This window comes from Bufo bufo, chromosome 1 (assembly GCF_905171765.1).
Source record: "Bufo bufo chromosome 1, aBufBuf1.1, whole genome shotgun sequence".
NCBI lineage: Eukaryota > Metazoa > Chordata > Amphibia > Anura > Bufonidae > Bufo > Bufo bufo.
In genome coordinates this window covers 446,102,190-446,123,080 of record NC_053389.1, presented here as the reverse complement: position 1 = coordinate 446,123,080, position 20,891 = coordinate 446,102,190, and the positions used below count along the sequence as shown (strand labels likewise).

Below are 20,891 nucleotides of genomic sequence, written 5' to 3'. Positions count from 1 at the left end.
TTTTGTTCCGGCATAGAGTTCCGTCGTCGGGGGCTCTATGCCGGAAGAATCCTGATCAGGATTATCCCTATGCATTCTGAATGGAGAGAAATTCGTTCAGGATGCATCAGGATGTCTTCAGTTCCGGACCGGAACGTTTTTTGGCCGGAGAAAATACTGCAGCATGCTGTGCTTTTTGCTCTGGCCAAAAATCCTGAACACTTGCCGCAAGGCCGGATCCGGAATTAATGCCCATTGAAAAACATTAATCCGGATCCGGCCTTAAGCTAAACGTCGTTTCGGCGCATTACCGGATCCGACGTTTAGCTTTTTCTGAATGGTTACCATGGCTGCCGGGACGCTAAAGTCCTGTTTGCCATGGTAAAGTGTAGTGGGGAGCACTATACTTACCGTCCGTGCGGCTCCCGGGGCGCTTCAGAGTGACGTCAGGGCGCCCCACGCGCATGGATGACGTGATCGCATGGATCACGTCATCTATGCGCATGGGGCGCTCTGACGTCATTCTGGAGCGCCCCGGGAGCCGCACGGACGGTAAGTATACTGCTCCCCAGGTCCCCACTACTACTATGGCAACCAGGACTTTAATAGCGTCCTGGCTGCCATAGTAACACTGAACGCATTTTGAAGACGGATCCGTCTTCAAATGCTTTCAGTTCACTTGCGTTTTTCCGGATCCGGCGGGCACCTCCGGCAAATCGAGTACACGACGGATCCGGACAACGCAAGTGTGAAAGAGGCCTTAGTCAAGTTTGCCTTGAAAATGATAGGAAAAAAACGGACACTGATCACGGACGACAATCTTGTGTGCCTCCGTGTTTTTTCACGGACCCATTGACTTGAATGGATCCACGAACTGTTGTCCGTCAAAAAAATTGGACAGGTCCTATTTTTTTGACGGACTGGAAACACGGATCACGGACGCGGATGACAAACGGTGCATTTTCCGAGTTTTCAACGGACCCATTGAAAGTCAATGGGTCCGCAGAAAATCACGGAAAACGGAACAACGGACACGGAACACAACAACGGTCGTGTGCATGAGGCCTTAATTAATACTAGGAGCATCAGGTACTTATGCACCTGGTTAGGGGCCACAGGACAGTGATATTGAATACTTACGCTGGCCTTGTCTTCTGTCTTATGACAGGCTCCCGCCCTCTCAGCAAAGTCTTCACAAACCCCCTCCTCCCGTGCAACCCCCACTCCTGTGGCTAGTCAAAATTGCTCTCTCAGATGAGGCCCGGCAGCTTCTCCTTCCTGACAATAAAATTTTGTGTCGTCCTCCTGGGTGGGCCGGGCCCCTTCTGAGTTTGCGCCCCAAAGTAGCCGCTTCCTCTGCTTCCCCTATAGCTACGCCCCTGAGGAGACCACAACACTCGCACTAGTGCAATGGCCCCTCCAAACAGCTGATTGACAGGGGTGCCTAGAGTCAAACTCCCACCTATCTGATGTTGATGGCCTATCCTCACGATAGGTTTTCAGTTGTCTCAAGCCAGACTACCCCTTTAGGAGCACACCATCCTGAGAACTGTAGAAAATCTTTGATGGAGCAAAACCTGTATACATTTGGGAATGCTTTGAATTTCAGCGGCACTTGCACCAACAGATGGTACATATATCCACGCTACTCTTCACCTATCTCCTTCGTATCTGTACTTTGGATTTTAGTTCTTTCATTGGTGGCATTTGTCTCCACACATTTACATGTCACTATAAGAAATGTATTTTTATAAAAAAAATAGTAGTAGTGATAATTCAAGTGTTTGATGGAGTTATTTTGTCAGGTTAAAAAAAAAGTTATGGCAGTGTATCATGGAAAGCTCCAAAGATCTCCCACTTCCACTCCACATTTCACTGACCATAAAAGTCTAACTTCCTACATTTTCATCATCAAAGAATGTGATATCTCCTAACTGGACTGAATGGAGTGAATCACAGACATGATTCATCAATACATCAAGGAGATAGATGCCAGATGATTCAGTCTCAGGAAATCTAGCATTCACGTTGTGATCATAAGAGATGTAGGAGCTTTTTATATCAACGTCAGGCAGACAAAAGCCTTCACAGCAAAATGCTGAAAAACATTATTGATTCACCCAGGAATAACCTTGACTTACTCTGATCTGGGCAAGGCTATCTCCAACCTTAAGGAGCTTTTCTTGGTAATACCACTCTGGCAGTCGGGGTTTATACTTGACCCATATATGAAATAAAGTACTGGACCTAGAGAAACAATAAAATACATGTAAAGTAACAGAGAAGATATTTTCCAGAGCTAATATTGACTTAGGCTACATGCACTCGCCCGTGTTCTTCCCCCCCCCCACCCCTGTATTTTGGCCCGCATACAGCGGGTCCTCAATACACGGGGCACCGGCCACGTGCATTCCGCATCACAGATCGTGGACCCATTCACTTGAATGGGTCTGCAATCACGGAGATGCGGAACGGAGGCACGGATCGAAACCCCACGGAAGCACTACGGAGTGCTTCTGTGGTGTTTGTGGCCGTGCCGCCGCACCGCAAAAAAGGTAGCGCATGCAATACAGACCGTCGGATGCGGATCGCAGACCCAATTCAAGTGAATGGGTCCGCGATCCGCATGTGGCTGCCCCACGGTCTGTGCCCGTGCATTGCGGACTGCAACAGAGCCCTTACGTTCGTGTGCATGTAGCCTTAAACATATAATAATAAGGATTTTGTATACTCTTTATGGCTGACTCCTATGCATAAGCAACAGCACAGTTTTGGCCTACATTATGCACCTGACTACAGGACGTACCCAAATGGGAAATAAAATATTTCATACTAGTTCAGCATAAATATCATTACTTTTAGTTCATGAGTTAGTACTATTATGGCAATACCATAGAGCAGTGGTGGCGAACCTATGGCACGGGTGCCAGAGGCGGCACTCGGAGCCCTCTCTATGGGCACCCACACCCTGGAAAAAGTCTGACTGTACCAATATACCTTAGACCTTTCCTGCCATTCATCAGCGCAGGACGCACCATGAACAGGCAGTGCACTGAATGTAGAAAGGCTATTATAGCTACTACATTATAAAGTACATGAAAGATATACTATCTTGGACTGTAGGATTCTGGTTAACTTGCCGCGTTGGCACTTTGCTATAAATAAGGGGGTTTTGGGGTTGCGGTTTGGGCACTCGGTCTCTAAAAGGTTCGCCATCACTGCCATAGAGGGACAGTCTATTAGCTGATGCACACAAACGTATTTTTGGTCTGCATCCAAACTGCATTTTTTGGCGAGTCGGATGCAGATCGATTCACTTTAATGGGGCCGCGAAAAATGCAGACAGCGCACCGTGTGCAGCCCACATCCGTATGTGCGTTGCGTGACATCGGCAAAAATACAGCACATGTCCTATTCTTGTCCATATTAGGCTACTTTCACACTAGCGTTCAGAGCGGATCCGTCTGATGTTTCATCAGACGGATCCGCTCCGATAATGCAGACGTTTGCATCCGTTCAGAACGGATCCGTCTGCATTAAAACTTAGAAAATTTTCTAAGTATGAAAGTAGCCTGAGCGGATCCGTTCAGACTTTCCATTGTAAGTCAATGGGGAACGGATCCGCTTGAAGATTGAGCCATATTGTGTCATCTTCAAGCGGATCCGTCCCCATTGACTTACATTGTAAGTCTGGACGGATCCGCTCGCCTCCGCACGGCCAGGCGGACACCCGAACGCTGCAAGCAGCGTTCAGGTGTCCGCTCACTGAGCGGAGGCTGAACGCTGGCAGGCGGATGCATTCTCAGTGGATCCGCCTCCACTGAAAATGCATTGGGGCCAGACGGATGCGTTCGGGGCCGCTCGTGAGCCCCTTCAAACGGAGCGCACGAGCGGACACCCGAACGCTAGTGTGAAAGTAGCCTTACAGACAAGCATAGGACAGTTCTATTATGGACCAGACTTTGTTCTGCAAAATGCGGAATGCACACGGCTGATATCCGTTTTTGCAGATCTGCAATTTGCGCATAGCAAAACAGGCAACAGTCATGTGCATGAGCCCTAAAATGCATACTTTAGTGATGTTTGTGGTTCGACAAACATGTGGCCACAGGGTGTCCCTTACATACAGTATCACTGAGTTGTTAGTGTCCCTCATATCTCCACATCGTTTGCGATGGATCCCCAGATCATCACTCCAGCATTTGGGGCAGTGTGTCACTCCACAGCAAAGGCAGGACTGAAGTGCTCACTATGAGGCCTAGTCAGATACCAAAGAGAACCTGGATTTGGCGCTATAGATAATGTTCCAGTCTGTAGCAGTCCAGGATTCTCGTTCACACCACTGCAAACAAAGTCGATGGTGGCTGGCTGTAAATGGCAGGACACGTAATGGGCACCATGACACCAAATTTCTTTCTGCTAAGCGCCTGAAAATGGTCCAGGCAGAGACAGGAGTGTGTAATGAAGGGTCTACCTGTGTCTGGATGGTGGACAGCAAAACTGTGGGAGCTGTCAGTGGATTAAACGATCTTCTCTACTGGTGGTCTGTCTGGGCTGCCCAGATCCTGTTCACAGTTTGTGCATGCCCTCATGTAACCACTTCTCCCAGCACCCCATAGTGAGCTCAGAACGGCAGGCAATTTGTTGATACGACCATCCTGCTTCTGTCAGTTCAATGATGCGCCCTCCTCTCTCAAAGTCTGTCAACTGGGCAAAATATATTTGAATGTGTTGTAGAGGCATGTCTACCAGTCCACAATCTCTCACCAAGAGGTATAATACCCAAAAGTAGCCTCTGTGAGACTTTTTATAGTGCAGCAAGGAAGGCACTTTAACGCCCTCTTGTGGCAAGACCCAGTGTCTAACCACAACACACCTGTAATCATTTACATATCTGCCTGAGACATACTTGCATGCGGTGTTTTGCAGCAATCCGACACTTCTGTGATCTGCATGTATTGCGGAAGGGGATGTAGAAAAAAAAATTGGGGGGGGGGTGCTGCAACAGCAGTTTTTGAGACAAAACCAGTGGAAATCAAAATAATGGTTATCCATCTCTATCCTTTTAGATCCATTTCTGGCTTTAGCTTAAAAACATGAATCAGAAACTGCAATGGCATTTTCCCCCCAAAAATGATGTGGGTGAAACCACGCTAAGGTTGCTGCTAAACATAGTTTGAATTGTGTTTTTTTGTGGCAAAAAAAAAAAAGTTGACTTTTTCACAGTTTCTTTGAAGTGTTTTTGCCCATTTATTGTGTTTCACCATCTAGCTTTTTGTTAATAGAATTTTTTGTATGACTTTATAGGAAAGTACACACATCTACCCCCATTTGATGTTACTTCCTCTGCAGAGTAGAATGTGAAAAATACGTTGGTACAAAAACCGCCATGCAAAAACGCCATTAAAAAACACAACACACACATTGCAAATGCTTTTTTTTCAGCGGGGCAATAAAAACCAATAGAGGTCTATGGGAGAAAGACGTGCGCCCTCCACCACCTTTCCGCGCTCTGTTCTCGGTGTAGGTGCGGGTCCCAGATGTGGGACCCACACCTATCAGACAATGGGGGCATATCCTAGCGATATGCCCCTATTTTCTGTGATGGGACAACCCCTTTAAAAGTCCAGTGGGCAATCCTACTGCGTGACTGACCTCTATCTCTGTACATGCAATTATTTAGGGCAATCAGTGATAAGACCACCTACTTGGGCACCTGAGCTCAAAAGGGCAGAGATGTAAATTAATCTTTTCAGTTAAAACTATATATCAATCGTTCTGTTTTAAGCTGGTCCTCCTGCCACTGCTTTTTCATCATTTACAGCAGGGAGGGGCCAGTATACTGCACATGACCGCTGCTGCCAACACTGTCGGCAGACTAAGGCCCCTTTCACACGGGCGAGTATTCCGCGCGGGTGCAATGCGTGAGTTGAACGCATTGCACCCGCACTGAATCCTGACCCATTCATTTCTATGGGGCTGTGCACATGAGCGGTGATTTTCACGCATCACTTATGCGTTGCGTGAAAATCGCAGCATGCTCATAGAAGTGAATGGGGCTGCATGAAAATCACAAGCATCCGCAAGCAAGTGCGGATGCGGTGCGATTTTCACGCACGGTTTCTAGGTGACGATCGGGATGGAGACCCGATCATTATTATTTTCCCTTATAACATAGTTATAAGGGAAAATAATAGCATTCTTAATACAGAATGCTTAGTAAAATAGCGCTGGAGGGGTTAAAAAAATAAAAAATAAAATTTAACTCACCTTATCCACTTGCTCGCGCAGCCCGGCTTCTCTTCTGTATTCTTTTTTGCTGTGTGCAGGAAAAGGACCTGTGGTGACGTCACTCCGGTCATCACATGGTCCGTCACATGATCTTTTACCATGGTGATGGATCATGTGATGGACCATGTGATTACCGGAGTGACGTCACCACAGGTCCTTTTCCTGTACACAGCAAAGAAGAAGACAGAAGAGAAGCCGGGCTGCGCGAACAAGTGGATTAAGGTGAGTTAAATTATTATTATTATTTTTTTAACCCCTCCAGCGCTATTGTACTATGCATTCTGTATTAAGAATGCTATTATTTTCTCTTATAACCATGTTATAAGGGAAAATAATACAATCTACCCAGCACTTAACCCAAACCCGAACTTCTGTGAAGAAGTTCGGGTTTGGGTACCAAACATGCCGATTTTTCTCACGCGAGTGCAAAACGCATTACAATGTTTTGCACTCGCGCGGAAAAATCGTGGGTGTTCCCGCAACGCACCCGCACTCCCGTGTGAAAGAGGCCTAAGGCTACATGCACATGACCGTGCTGTGTTTTGCAGTCTGCAACGGGCCGCCCATTATAGAAATGCCTATTCTTGTCTGCAAAACAGGCCACAGAACGGAGCAAAGGATGCGCTGTCTGCATCTTTTGCAGCCCCATTGAAGTTAAAGGGTCTGCATCCGAGCCGCAAAAACAACGGTCATGTCCATGAGGCTTAACTAGGGTGGCCTGTACGCCCTGTGTATTTTCGATCACCGCCGCGCGGCGGGCGGTGATCGGAACCCGGTTAGTTTTAGGGATAAGTACATGAACACCCGTGCCCCCACACACACGCACACTGAATAAAGATTTGCACGCACACACTCCCCTATGGCCCGCCGGATGTTCTCGGCCAAGGAGGCATACGCCCAGCTTGCCTCTGAGTCCGAGAGTCCTAGTTAGGACGAGGATGACTCCACTTTCATGTTGTCATCCGCGTCCTCCTCATCATCTAGCGATGATGATGAGCCCCCAAGGCGGCGGAGACGCCGCCAGGCGGAGCAAGGGGACCACCATGCTAGGGACCCTGTCGCCCACCCTAGTACGTGCAGCCTTGGGGCTCGTACTAGTTTTCCGGCCCACCAGTTAAATCCTGAACACTTGCCGCAAGGCCGGATCCGGAATTAATGCCCATTGAAAGGCATTAATCCGCGCATGGACCAGTGAGTGTATGTGTACGTCATTCAGTGAGTTTCTGAGTGTGTGTATGTCTGTCAGTGTGTCTGCCAGTGAGGGAGTGTGTGCGTGTGTGTGCTTCAGTGGGTAGGTGTATGTCTGTCAGTGAGTGTCTGTCAGTGAGGGAGTGTGTGTGAGTGTGTGTGTGTGTGTGTGTGTGTGTGTGTGTGTGTGTTTCAGTGGGTAGGTGTATGTGTGTCTGTCAGTGAGTGTCTGTCAGTGAGTGTATGTGTGTCTGTCTGTCAGTGAGTGTATGTGTGTCTGTCAGTGAGTGTCTGTCAGTGAGTGTATGTGTGTCTGTCTGTCAGTGAGTGTATGTGTGTCTGTCTGTGAGTGTATGTGTGTCTGTCAGTGAGTGAGTGTATGTCTGTCTGTCAGTGAGTGAGTGTATGTCTGTCTGTCAGTGAGTGAGTGTATGTCTGTCAGTGAGTGTATGTCTGTCTGTCAGTGAGTGTATGTGTGTCTGTCTGTCAGTGAGTGTATGTGTGTCTGTCAGTGAGTGTATGTCTGTCTGTCTGTCAGTGAGTGTATGTCTGTCTGTCAGTGAGTGTATGTCTGTCTGTCAGTGAGTGTATGTCTGTCTGTCAGTGAGTGTATGTCTGTCTGTCAGTGAGTTTCTGTGTACGTCATTCAGTGAGTTTCTGAGTGCGTGTCTGTCTGTCAGTTGGTCTGTGTGTCTGTCAGTGAGTGAGTGACATGAGGGGGCAGCAAAATGGATCTTTGCCTAGGGCGGCAAAAATCCTTGCACCGGCCCTGGGTGGAAACTACAACTCAGGACATATTGGGAGTTGTAGTTTTGCCACAGGTTGGAGGGCATGCATTCTCTGAGTGACCAACCTTGCACTATAGCACATATTACAATTTACACCACTACTATCCAGATTGTATTGCAGTAGCAAGTAAAGGTATAGCGGCAGAGAGCCAATGGACGTGTTACCCCCTTCTGCGGTCCTGCTGCTGGGCTTCTCCGAGGGGAGCTCGCTGCACTTTCCTCATAAATCCAAGAAACTCCTTGATTTCATTTTCGAACGTTGCTATAACCGGGTTCTTGGCGTCTATATCTCCGTAGAAGGCGGCAGGCAGCGGCTCCATGCTGTATGTCAGACCGGGATAAGCAAGTATACCCTAGCAGCTGCTGCTAGGAGACCGTCTCCATAGGAACGACGCACGGGGCAGCGCGTGACGTCACGCCTTCTGAAAGTCCGCCGCAGTTTCTTGTCAGTCGTGTAGCAAGAGGAAGTAGCCGTGGGTGACAGTGTGGTGTATGAAGGAAATAGTCTATAGACTGGTGCGCTGACGTGAACCTAAAGCATGTTGTCTGCAGGCAATTCCAGGCTGGTTGTAGGGTAATGGCTACAGCCATTGTCACAGGGTCACGTGACTAACTTTGCAGAGTGGGCTTGTGTTGCAGGGATTTCCTTCCACCAGGATAGGGATTTCCTTCTGTGCCCTTGTGGTACATGTGCAGGGTTACACGGACTTCCATGTGGATTTCTGCCTGTTTCCGCACCAATAACCGCATGTATAACTTGTATTGTGGTGGGTTTTGATGCGGATATGTTGCAGATCTCAAGCTTTACAAAAAATAGGACAGGTACCACGGCTGTGGAAAATCCGGCCGTGTTTCGTCTGTGAAGGATCCGTGTTTGGTTCTTGTGTTTTTTTTGCCCCCGTGTGTCACATTCATTAGTCACATGGCCTAGGAGCAGCTCAGCCCCCATAGAAGTGAATGGGGCTGAGCTGCAATACCAAGCACAGCCACTGTACAATGTACGGCGCTGTGCTTGGTAAGCTGTAAGAAGGCCAGGCCCCTGCACGCGGCCATCTCAAAACAATTGGTGGGGGTCCCAGGTGTCGGCCCCACACTGATCAGATACTGATGACCTATCCTGAGGAGGTCATCAGTATTAAAATCTCAGAAAACCCTTTTAACCACCTCCGGACCGCCTAACGCAGATTCGCGTTCCGGAGGTGGCAGCGCTGCGCACAGTCACGCATATACGCGTCATCTCGCGATGGCCGAGATTTCCTGTGAACGCGCGCACACAGGCGCGCGCGCTCACAGGAACGGAAGGTAAGAGAGTTGATCTCCAGCCTGCCAGCGGCGATCGTTCGCTGGCAGGCTGGAGATGTGTTTTTTTTAACCCCTAACAGGTATATTAGACGCTGTTTTGATAACAGCGTCTAATATACCTGCTACCTGGTCCTCTGGTGGTCCCCTTTGTTTGGATCGACCACCAGAGGACACAGGTAGCTCAGTAAAGTACCACCAAGCACCACTACACTACACTACACCCCCCCCCGTCACTTATTAACCCCTTATTAGCCCCTGATCACCCCATATAGACTCCCTAATCACCCCCCTGTCATTGATTACCCCCCTGTCATTGATCACCCCCCTGTAAAGCTCCATTCAGATGTCCGCATGATTTTTACGGATCCACTGATAGATGGATCGGATCCGCAAAACGCATCCGGACGTCTGAATGAAGCCTTACAGGGGCGTGATCAATGACTGTGGTGATCACCCCATATAGACTCCCTGATCACCCCCTGTCATTGATTACCCCCCTGTAAAGCTCCATTCAGACGTCTGCATGATTTTTACGGATCCACTGATAGATGGATCGGATCCGCAAAACGCATCCGGACGTCTGAATGAAGCCTTACAGGGGCATGATCAATGACTGTGGTGATCACCCCATATAGACTCCCTGATCACCCCCCTGTAAAGCTCCATTCAGATGTCCGCATGATTTTTACGGATGCACTGATAGATGGATCCGATCCGCAAAACGCATCAGGACGTCTGAATGAAGCCTTACAGGGGCATGATCAATGACTGTGGTGATCACCCCATATAGACTCCCTGATCACCCCCCTGTAAAGCTCCATTCAGATGTCCGCATGATTTTTACGGATGCACTGATAGATGGATCCGATCCGCAAAACGCATCCGGACGTCTGAATGAAGCCTTACAGGGGCATGATCAATGACTGTGGTGATCACCCCCCTGTCATTGATTACCCCCCTGTAAAGCTCCATTCAGATGTCCGCATGATTTTTACGGATGCACTGATAGATGGATCGGATCCGCAAAACGCATCCGGACGTCTGAATGAAGCCTTACAGGGGCATGATCAATGACTGTGGTGATCACCCCATATAGACTCCCTGATCACCCCCCTGTAAAGCGCCATTCAGATGTCCGCATGATTTTTACGGATGCACTGATAGATGGATCCGATCCGCAAAACGCATCCGGACGTCTGAATGAAGCCTTACAGGGGCATGATCAATGACTGTGGTGATCACCCCCCTGTCATTGATCAACCCCCTGTAAAGCTCCATTCAGATGTCCGCATGATTTTTACGGATGCACTGATAGATGGATCGGATCCGCAAAACGCATCCGGACGTCTGAATGAAGCCTTACAGGGGCGTGATCAATGACTGTGGTGATCACCCCATATAGACTCCCTGATCACCCCCCTGTCATTGATTACCCCCCTGTCATTGATTACCCCCCTGTAAAGCTCCATTCAGACGTCCGCATGATTTTTACGGATCCACTGATAGATGGATCGGATCCGCAAAACGCATCCGGACGTCTGAATGAAGCCTTACAGGGGCGTGATCAATGACTGTGGTGATCACCCCATATAGACTCCCTGATCACCCCCCTGTCATTGATTACCCCCCTGTAAAGCTCCATTCAGATGTCCGCATGATTTTTACGGATGCACTGATAGATGGATCGGATCCGCAAAACGCATACGGACGTCTGAATGAAGCCTTACAGGGGCGTGATCAATGACTGTGGTGATCACCCCATATAGACTCCCTGATCACCCCCCTGTCATTGATTACCCCCCTGTCATTGATTACCCCCCCTGTAAAGCTCTATTCAGACGTCCGCATGATTTTTACGGATCCACTGATAGATGGATCGTATCCGCAAAACGCATACGGACGTCTGAATGAAGCCTTACACGGGCGTGATCAATGACTGTGGTTATCACCCCATATAGACTCCCTGATCACCCCCCTGTCATTGATCACCCCCCCTGTCATTGATCACCCCACTGTCATTGATCACTCCCCCTGTCATTGATCACCCCTCTGTAAGGCTCCATTCAGACATTTTTTTGGCCCAAGTTAGCGGAATTTTTTTATTTTTTTCTTACAAAGTCTCATATTCCACTAACTTGTGTCAAAAAATAAAATCTCACATGAACTCACCATACCCCTCACGGAAACCAAATGCGTAAAATCTTTTAGACATTTATATTCCAGACTTCTTCTCACGCTTTAGGGCCCCTAGAATGCCAGGGCAGTATAAATACCCCACATGTGACCCCATTTCGGAAAGAAGACACCCCCAGGTATTCCGTGAGGGGCATATTGAGTCCATGAAAGATTGAAATTTTTGTCCCAAGTTAGCGGAACGGGAGACTTTGTGAGAAAAAAATTGAAAATATCAATTTCCGCTAACTTGTGCCAAAAAAAAAAAATTTCTATGAACTCGCCATGCCCCTCATTGAATACCTTGGGGTGTCTTCTTTCCAAAATGGGGTCACATGTGGGGTATTTATACTGCCCTGGCATTCTAGGGGCCCCAAAGCGTGAGAAGAAGTCTGGTATCCAAATGTCTAAAAATGCCCTCCTAAAAGGAATTTGGGCCCCTTTGCGCATCTAGGCTGCAAAAAAGTGTCACACATCTGGTATCGCCGTACTCAGGAGAAGGTGGGGAATGTGTTTTGGGGTGTCATTTTACATATACCCATGCTGGGTGAGAGAAATATCTTGGTCAAATGCCAACTTTGTATAAAAAAATGGGAAAAGTTGTCTTTTGCCAAGATATTTCTCTCACCCAGCAAGGGTATATGTAAAATGACACCCCAAAACACATTCCCCAACTTCTCCTGAATACGGCGATACCACATGTGTGACACTTTTTTGCAGCCTAGGTGGGCAAAGGGGCCCACATTCCAAAGAGCACCTTTAGGATTTCACAGGTCATTTACCTACTTACCACACATTAGGGCCCCTGGAAAATGCCAGGGCAGTATAACTACCCCACAAGTGACCCCATTTTGGAAAGAAGACACCCCAAGGTATTCCGTGAGGGGCATGGCGAGTTCCTAGAATTTTTTATTTTTTGTCACAAGTTAGTGGAAAATGCTGATTTTTTTTTTTTTTTTTTCATACAAAGTCTCATATTCCACTAACTTGTGACAAAAAATAAAAACTTCCATGAACTCACTATGCCCATCAGCGAATACCTTGGGGTCTCTTCTTTCCAAAATGGGGTCACTTGTGGGGTAGTTATACTGCCCTGGCATTCTAGGGGCCCAAATGTGTGGTAAGGAGTTTGAAATCAAATTCTGTAAAAAATGACCTGTGAAATCCGAAAGGTGCTCTTTGGAATATGGGCCCCTTTGCCCACCTAGGCTGCAAAAAAGTGTCACACATCTGGTATTGCCGTACTCAGGAGAAGGTGGGGAATCTGTTTTGGGGTGTCATTTTACATATACCCATGCTGGGTGAGAGAAATATCTTGGCAAAAGACAACTTTTCCCATTTTTTTATACAAAGTTGGCATTTGACCAAGATATTTATCTCACCCAGCATGGGTATATGTAAAAAGACACCCCAAAACACATTCCTCACCTTCTCCTGAGTACGGAGATACCAGATGTGTGACACTTTTTTGCAGCCTAGGTGGGCAAAGGGGCCCATATTCCAAAGAGCACCTTTCGGATTTCACAGGTCATTTTTTACAGAATTTGATTTCAAACTCCTTACCACACATTTGGGCCCCTAAAATGCCAGGGCAGTATAACTACCCCACAAGTGACCCCATTTTGGAAAGAAGAGACCCCCAAGGTATTTCGTGATGGGCATAGTGAGTTCATAGAAGTTTTTATTTTTTGTCACAAGTTAGTGGAATATGAGACTTTGTAAGAAAAAAAAAAAAAAAAAAAAATCATCATTTTCCGCTAACTTGTGACAAAAAATAAAAATTTCTATGAACTCACTATGCCCATCAGCGAATACCTTAGGGTGTGTACTTTCCGAAATGGGGTCATTTGTGGGGTGTTTGTACTGTCTGGGCATTGTAGAACCTCAGGAAACATGACAGGTGCTCAGAAAGTCAGAGCTGCTTCAAAAAGCGGAAATTCACATTTTTGTACCATAGTTTGTAAACGCTATAACTTTTACCCAAACCATTTTTTTTTTACCCAAACATTTTTTTTTTATCAAAGACATGTAGAACTATAAATTTAGAGCAAAATTTCTATATGGATCTCGTTTTTTTTTGCAAAATTTTACAACTGAAAGTGAAAAATGTCATTGTTTTGCAAAAAAATCGTTAAATTTCGATTAATAACAAAAAAAGTAAAAATGTCAGCAGCAATGAAATACCACCAAATGAAAGCTCTATTAGTGAGAAGAAAAGGAGGTAAAATTCATTTGGGTGGTAAGTTGCATGACCGAGCAATAAACGGTGAAAGTAGTGTAGGTCAGAAGTGTAAAAAGTGGCCTGGTCTTTCAGGGTGTTTAAGCACTGGGGGCTGAGGTGGTTAAAATCAATGGGTGCAGTTTGTAGAAAATGTGAATAGCACACGTCTGTGATAAAAGGAAATGTGAACGAGGCCTATGAGTACCAGCACATGGGTGTAAGTTTACTAGCGGGAAATCTACACCGATTTCTTCTGCACCAAAAATTGCATGTTACTTGCGGTTTTTGTTGCGGATTCAATGCGATTCTGCCGCACTTCTCGCCCTTGCATTGCAAACGGCATTCAAAATCCACACAGCAGAAGGCTTATTTTTTTGAGAGACAAGTTGTACTTTCTAATGGCATTTACGATTGCATACAATATAGTGGGAAGCGGAGAAAAAATGTAACATTTCTGCCATAATTTTTTTTTTTTACAGTGTTCACTATGAGGTAAAATTAAGCTGTTACCTTCATTCTCCAGCTCGGTACAATTACAACAATACCACACTTGTATCGTTTGTCTTGGAGGGAAAAAAAACGCCCCTCTGGGCACCTTGGAGCTTCATTAGCATATCCGAAAAAGAGCTTTTTTTAAAATCAAAATGACAAAACGAAATAAAGTAAGACCACTGCAGGAAAGAGGGTACTTTATTGAACATGGCAAAGTTGAAAGAAAGCAGGTGACAGATTCCCTTTAATTACTTCTCTACTGTAAGAATAAAGGCCAATGCATGCAGTGCGTCGCGTTACCGCAAAACGAACACGTTAAGTGACCGTGAAGAAGCATGCTTTTCATATGCTTCACTATATGGCACGCAACGCACAGTTAAGGAGCGGCAATACTTATACTTTCCATTGTGTTGTGTTCCGCTGTTACAGGGAACGCAACGCCCATGGTTAACCTAGCCTCTCACTGATAACTGATTAAGTAAATATGTTTTTTGCAGGACTAGAGACACTTGTATAAGTGAAGGGAGTGGATAGTCAATAGTTCAAGACTGTAAACCATTTGAAAGACTGCTGTCATTCAGCTAAGGCTATAAAAACTTGTAAACTCAGATTGTTAGCTTAAACTTTAAACATGACTATGGGATTCTACTAGGGAAATCATGTTTTACAATAAATGCCCCTTCCTGGATCCTCCCACTGCCCTATCATCAGCAGAAGATCCGCACACAAAGCAGAGGGCAGCAGCTTCCTAGCCAGTGGTTCTGTGGTAATGACATGTATGTTGCCTTTCTTTCCTTCAAGGAATGTATAAAATACATTCGCATATTAAATACAGAGGAGTCGGAGCATTTATCTACCGACTCCACAGCCCTGCTAAAATGTTCTTCAATTATATAAATGGTAAAAAGTTTAAACCTGAAAGTGTTAACCCTTTACAGAGTGATGAGGGGGGAGTTGCAGAGAGCGACGAGCAGAAAGCAAAGCTATTAAATATTAATTTTTATGGGGAGGGAGTTTTTTTTTTTTGCTTTATATGTTTTGTACTAAAGGCAAATGAAAACAATCTGATTTAAAGAAAAACTCCCTGTTAAAAGTGGCCTGTCTCACCCAGGAAGAAGTGCAGCGGTGTCTTAAAAAGATTGAAATAGACAAATTGTCAGGACCGAATGGCATACACCCCCGTATCCTAAGAGAATTAAAAAGGACCTTTCATCAGTTTAGCCCTAGTCTAATTATGGTCTTACCTTTATAGGGCGGCCCCCACTGATCGCACTTTTTTTTCCCCTCTCTTCTCCCTGGCTTTGAGCGGATCCAATCGGAGCACACCGCTTATAGCCAGGGAGAATGAGCTCTGATTGGATGCGCTCACAGCCAGGGAGAAGAAAACCGCTCCATCTCCGCCTAGTATAACCGAGTCGGCTCATTATAATATAAGGCGCTGAAATCAACAGCGGACGGACGGGGTCTTTGGAAAAAAAATATATAAAGTGCCATGGCATCAGTGGGGGCCGCCCTATAAGGTAAGACCATAATTAGACTAGGGCTAAACTGATGAAAGGTCCTAATTAAGTAATGTCATAGACCAGGGGTGCCCAACCTGCGGCCCTCCAGCTGTTTCATCACTACAACTCCCAGCATGCCCAGCCAGCCTAAAGCTATCAGTCTACAGTAGGGCATGATGGGAGTTGTAGTTTTTCAACCGGAGGGCCGCAGGTTGAGCATCCCTGTCATAGACAGACCCTTATTTCTGACCTTTTATGTGACACTGTACCACATAAAAGGTTAGTATATGAAATGAGAATGCTCGGACTGGGAGAAAACGTCTGTAAGTGGGTAAGTAACTGGCTCAGTGATAGAAAACAGAGGGTGGTTATTAACGGTACACACTCAGATTGGGTCACTGTCACTAGTGGGGTACCTCAGGGGTCAGTATTGGGCCCTATTCTCTTCAATATATTTATTAATGATCTTGTAGAAGGCTTGCATAGTAAAATAACAATTTTCGCAGATGACACTAAACTGTGTAAAGTAATTACCACTGAAGAGGACAGTATACTACTACAGAGCGATCTGGATAGATTGGAGGCTTGGGCAGCTAAGTGGCAGATGAGGTTTAACACTGACAAATGTAAAGTTATGCACATGGGAAGGAATAATGCAAGTCACCCGTACATACTAAATGGTAAAACACTCGGCTACACTAACATGGAAAAGGATCTAGGAATTTTAATAAACAGCAAACTAAGCTGCAAAAACCAGTGTCAGGCAGCAGCTGCCAAGGCCAATAAGATAATGGGCTGCATCAAAAGGGGCATAGATGCCCGTGATGAGAACATAGTTCTACCACTCATGGAGTACTGTGTACAGTTCTGGGCTCCTGTGAACAAGGCAGACATAGCAGAGCTGGGAAGGGTACAGAGGAGGGCAACTAAAGTAATAACTGGAATGGGGCAACTGCAGTAAGATTATAGAAAGAGTGTCCATATGTTACTATGTTAAATTTAACGTAATTTATACAACTGAGAATATACTGTAAAAAATCCAAAATGAGATTTACTATTGCTCTTTACAAAAAAATATTAAAATCTATTAAAGGGTTTCTACCACCTCATTTGGACCTAATTAGCTGTCAGACACTAGCGATCTGCTAGTGTCTGCTCTACCTAACCATGCTATTCTAAGACCTTTGTGTGCAGCCGTTACACTAAAAAAACAACTTTTATTGCTATGCAAATGAGCCTCTAGGTGCTATGGGGGCGTCTTTTCAGCACCTAGAGGCTCCGTCTACTCACCCTGTATTCCGCCCCGCTCGTCCGTCAAGCCCGCCCATCTCTAGATTGCCAGGCTCCATCTCATCCATCGGCCTTATTCTCGCGCCTTATTCTCGTGCCTGCGCCAGGACTCCTTTAGGGGACATTTACTAATGCTTGTATTGCCACTATTGTGGTGTAAAAAAAGTTGCAAAATATGGTGCACCATAATATGAAACTTGTCGCGATTTTTTCAAAGTGGCAAAAAAAGGGGGTGGGGCTTTGTGCTACCCGCCGGATTTACTATAACTTTTGCATCAACTTCTCTATAGGGGAAAAATGCCATGAAGAAAATGCTTGTGGTAAGATTCTGCGGGTCATTTACTTACAGGGCTACTCCAGTTTTGGCTTAAAAAAAAGTCACAACACACTGTTTTGCAACTTTTTAACCCCTTAAGGACACAGCCTTTTTACACCTTAGGACCAGGCCATTTTTTGAAAATCTGACCAGAGTCCCTTTAAGTGCTGATAACTTTAAAACGCTTTGATTTATCCAGGCCGTTCTGAGATTGTTTTTTCGTCACATATTGTACTTCATGACACTGGTAAAATGAAGTCAAAAAAATTATTTTTTTTGCACCAAAAAATACCTAATTTAACAAAAAATTTGGAAAAATTTGCAAATTTCAAAGTTTCAGTTTCTCTACTTCTGTAATACATAGTAATACCCCCAAAAATTGTGATGACTTTACATTCCCCATATGTCTACTTCATGTTAGAATTGATTTGGGAATGATATTTTATTTTTTGGGGATGTTATAAGGCTTAGAAGTTTAGAAGCAAATCTTGAAATTTTTCAGAAATTTACAAAAACTCAATTTTTAGGGACCAGTTCAGGTCTCAAGTCACTTTGCGAGGCTTACATTATAGAAACCACCCAAAAATGACCCCATCTAAGAAACTACACCCCTCAAGGTATTCAAAACTGATTTTGCATACGTTGTTAACCCTTTAGGTGTTGCACAAGAGTTATTGGCAAATGGGGAGGAAATTTGAGAATTTCCTTTTATTGTCTAATTTTTCATTTTAACCCATTTTTTCCACTAACAAATCAAGGGTTAACAGCCAAACAAGACTGTATCTTTATTGCCCCGACTCTGCCGTTTACAGAAACACCCAATATGTGGCCGTAAACTACTGTACGGCCACACAGCGGGGCGTAGAGTGAAAGGTGCGCCGTATGGTTTTTGGAGGGCTGATTTTTATGGACTGGTTTATTTACACCATGTCCCATTTGAAGCCCCCCTGATGCACCCCTAGAGGAGAAACTCCCTAAAAGTGACCCCATCTAAGAAACTACACCCCTCAAGCTATTCAAAACCGATTTTACATACATTGTTAACCCTTTAGGTGTTGCACAGGAGTTATTGGCAAATGGCGATGAAATTTGAGAATTTCATTTTTTTGCCTAATTTTCCATTTTAACCCATTTTTTCCACTAACAAAGCAAGGGTTAACAGCCAAACAAGACTGTATCTTTATTGCCCTGACTCTGCTGTTTACAGAAACACCCCATATGTGGCCGTAAACTACTGTACGGGCACACAGTAGGGCGTAGAGTGAAAGGTGCGCCGTTTGGTTTTTGGAGGGCTGATTTTGCTGGACTGTTTTTTTGGCACCATGTCCCATTTGAAGCCCCCCTGATGCACCCCTGGAGTAGAAACTCCATAAAAGTGACCCCATCTAAGAAACTACACCCCTCAAGGTATTCAAAACTGATTTTACAAACTTTGTTAACCCTTTAGGTGTTGCACAAGATTTAATGGAAAATAGAGATACAATTTCAAAATTTCACTTTTTTGGCAGATTTTCCATTTTAATATTTTTTTTCCAGTTACAAAGCAAGGGTTAACAGCCAAACAAAACTCATTATTTATGGCCCTGATTCTGTAGTTTACAGAAACACCCCATATGTGGTCGTAAACTGCTGTACGGGCACACGGCAGGGCGCAGAAGGAAAGGAACGCCATACGGTTTTTGGAAGGCAGATTTTGCTGGACAGTTTTTTTTTACACCATGTCCCATTTGAAGCCCCCCTGATGCACCCCTAGAGTAGAAACTCCAAAAAAGTGACCCCATTTTAGAAACTACGGGATAGGGTGGCAGTTTTGTTGGTACTAGTTTAGGGTACATATGATTTTTGGTTGCTCTATATTACACTTTTTGTGCGGCAAGGTAACAAGAAATAGATTTTTTGGCACGTTTTTATTTTTTGTTATTGACAACATTCATCTGACAGGTTAGATCATGTGGTAATTTTATAGAGCAGGTTGTCACGGACGCGGCGATACCTAATATGTATACTATTTTTTTTATTTATGTAAGTTTTACACAATGATTTCATTTTTAAAACAAAAAAAATGTTTTAGTGTCTCCATAGTCTAAGAGCCATAGTTTTTTCAGTTTGTGGGCGATTATCTTAAGTAGGGTCTCATTTTTTGCGGGATGAAATGACGGTTTGATTGGCATCTATTGGGGTGCATATGACTTTTTGATTGCTTGCTATTACACTTTTTGTGACGTAAGATGACAAAAAAATGGCTTTTTTTACACCGTTTTTATTTTAATTTTTTTACGGTGGTCATCTGAGGGGTTAGATCATGTGATATTTTTATAGAGCCGGTCGATACGGACGCGGCGATACCTAATATGTATACTTTTTTTTTTATTTATGTAAGTTTTACACAATGATTTCATTTTTGAAACAAAAAAAATCATGTTTTAGTGTTTCCATAGTCTAAGAGCCATAGTTTTTTCAGTTTTTGGGCGATTATCTTGGGTAGGGTATGATTTTTGCGGGATGAGATGACGGTTTGATTGGTACTATTTTGGCGTACATGCGACTTTTTTGATCACTTTTATTACCTTTTTTGGGAAGTAAGGTGGGCAAAATTTCAATTTCATCATAGTTTTTTATTTTTTATTTTTATGGCGTTCACCGTTCGGGTAAAGTAACATAACCGTTTTATAGATCAGGTCGTTACGGACGCGGCGATACCAAACATGTGTAGGGAATTTTATTTTTTTCATTTTTAATCAGTGATAAATGTGTTTTTTGATTTTTACTTTTTTTTCACTTTTTTTCACTTTTTTTTTGACCCAGACCCACTTGGTTCTTGAAGATCCAGTGGGTCTGATGTCTGTATAATACAGTACAGTACAATATATATTGTTCTGTACTGTATTTTACTTACACTGAACAGATCTATGCTTTTAGCACAGATCTGTTCAGCACCATGGACAGCAGGACGCCTGAGCAGGCGTCCTGTTGCCATGGGAACCTTCCCCGTCTGCTCAGAACTGCGCAGACGGGGAAGGGTAAGCACAGGGCTGAGGGGGGCTCTCTGGGGGCTCTCTCCCTCTCCCATCGGGGGGCTGCAAAGGCACAGCAGCCCCCCGATGGGAGAGGGAGGGAGCTCCCTGCGCTGTTAACCTTTTCCATACAGCGGTCCGTACGGACCGCTGTATGGAAAGGGTTAACGGCTGACATCGCATCGCAGATGTCAGCCGTTTATACCAGGGTGCCAGCAATGTGCTGGCACCCTGGTATACCCACTAGAAACCAACGATTATACAAGGGGAGGCGGGCGGGGGATCGCTATCCCGCCTGCCGCACCGCCCGCCTCCCGCACCGCCCGCAACCCTCCC

At 45.2% G+C, this 20,891-nt stretch overlaps 1 protein-coding gene across 1 annotated transcript in view; it reads right to left on the bottom strand.

The window, feature by feature from the left end:
• CFAP54 (cilia and flagella associated protein 54) overlaps nt 1-8,566 on the bottom strand; it is a 405,582-nt gene extending 397,016 nt beyond the window's left edge. Inside the window, exons 1-2 of the mRNA XM_040408225.1 lie at nt 8,412-8,566; nt 2,121-2,226 (exon numbers count right to left, since the gene is read on the bottom strand). Coding sequence (XP_040264159.1) covers nt 2,121-2,226; nt 8,412-8,566 — 261 coding nt within the window. The remainder of the gene's footprint in view (nt 1-2,120; nt 2,227-8,411) is intronic.
• Nucleotides 8,567-20,891: the final 12,325 nt, after the last annotated feature.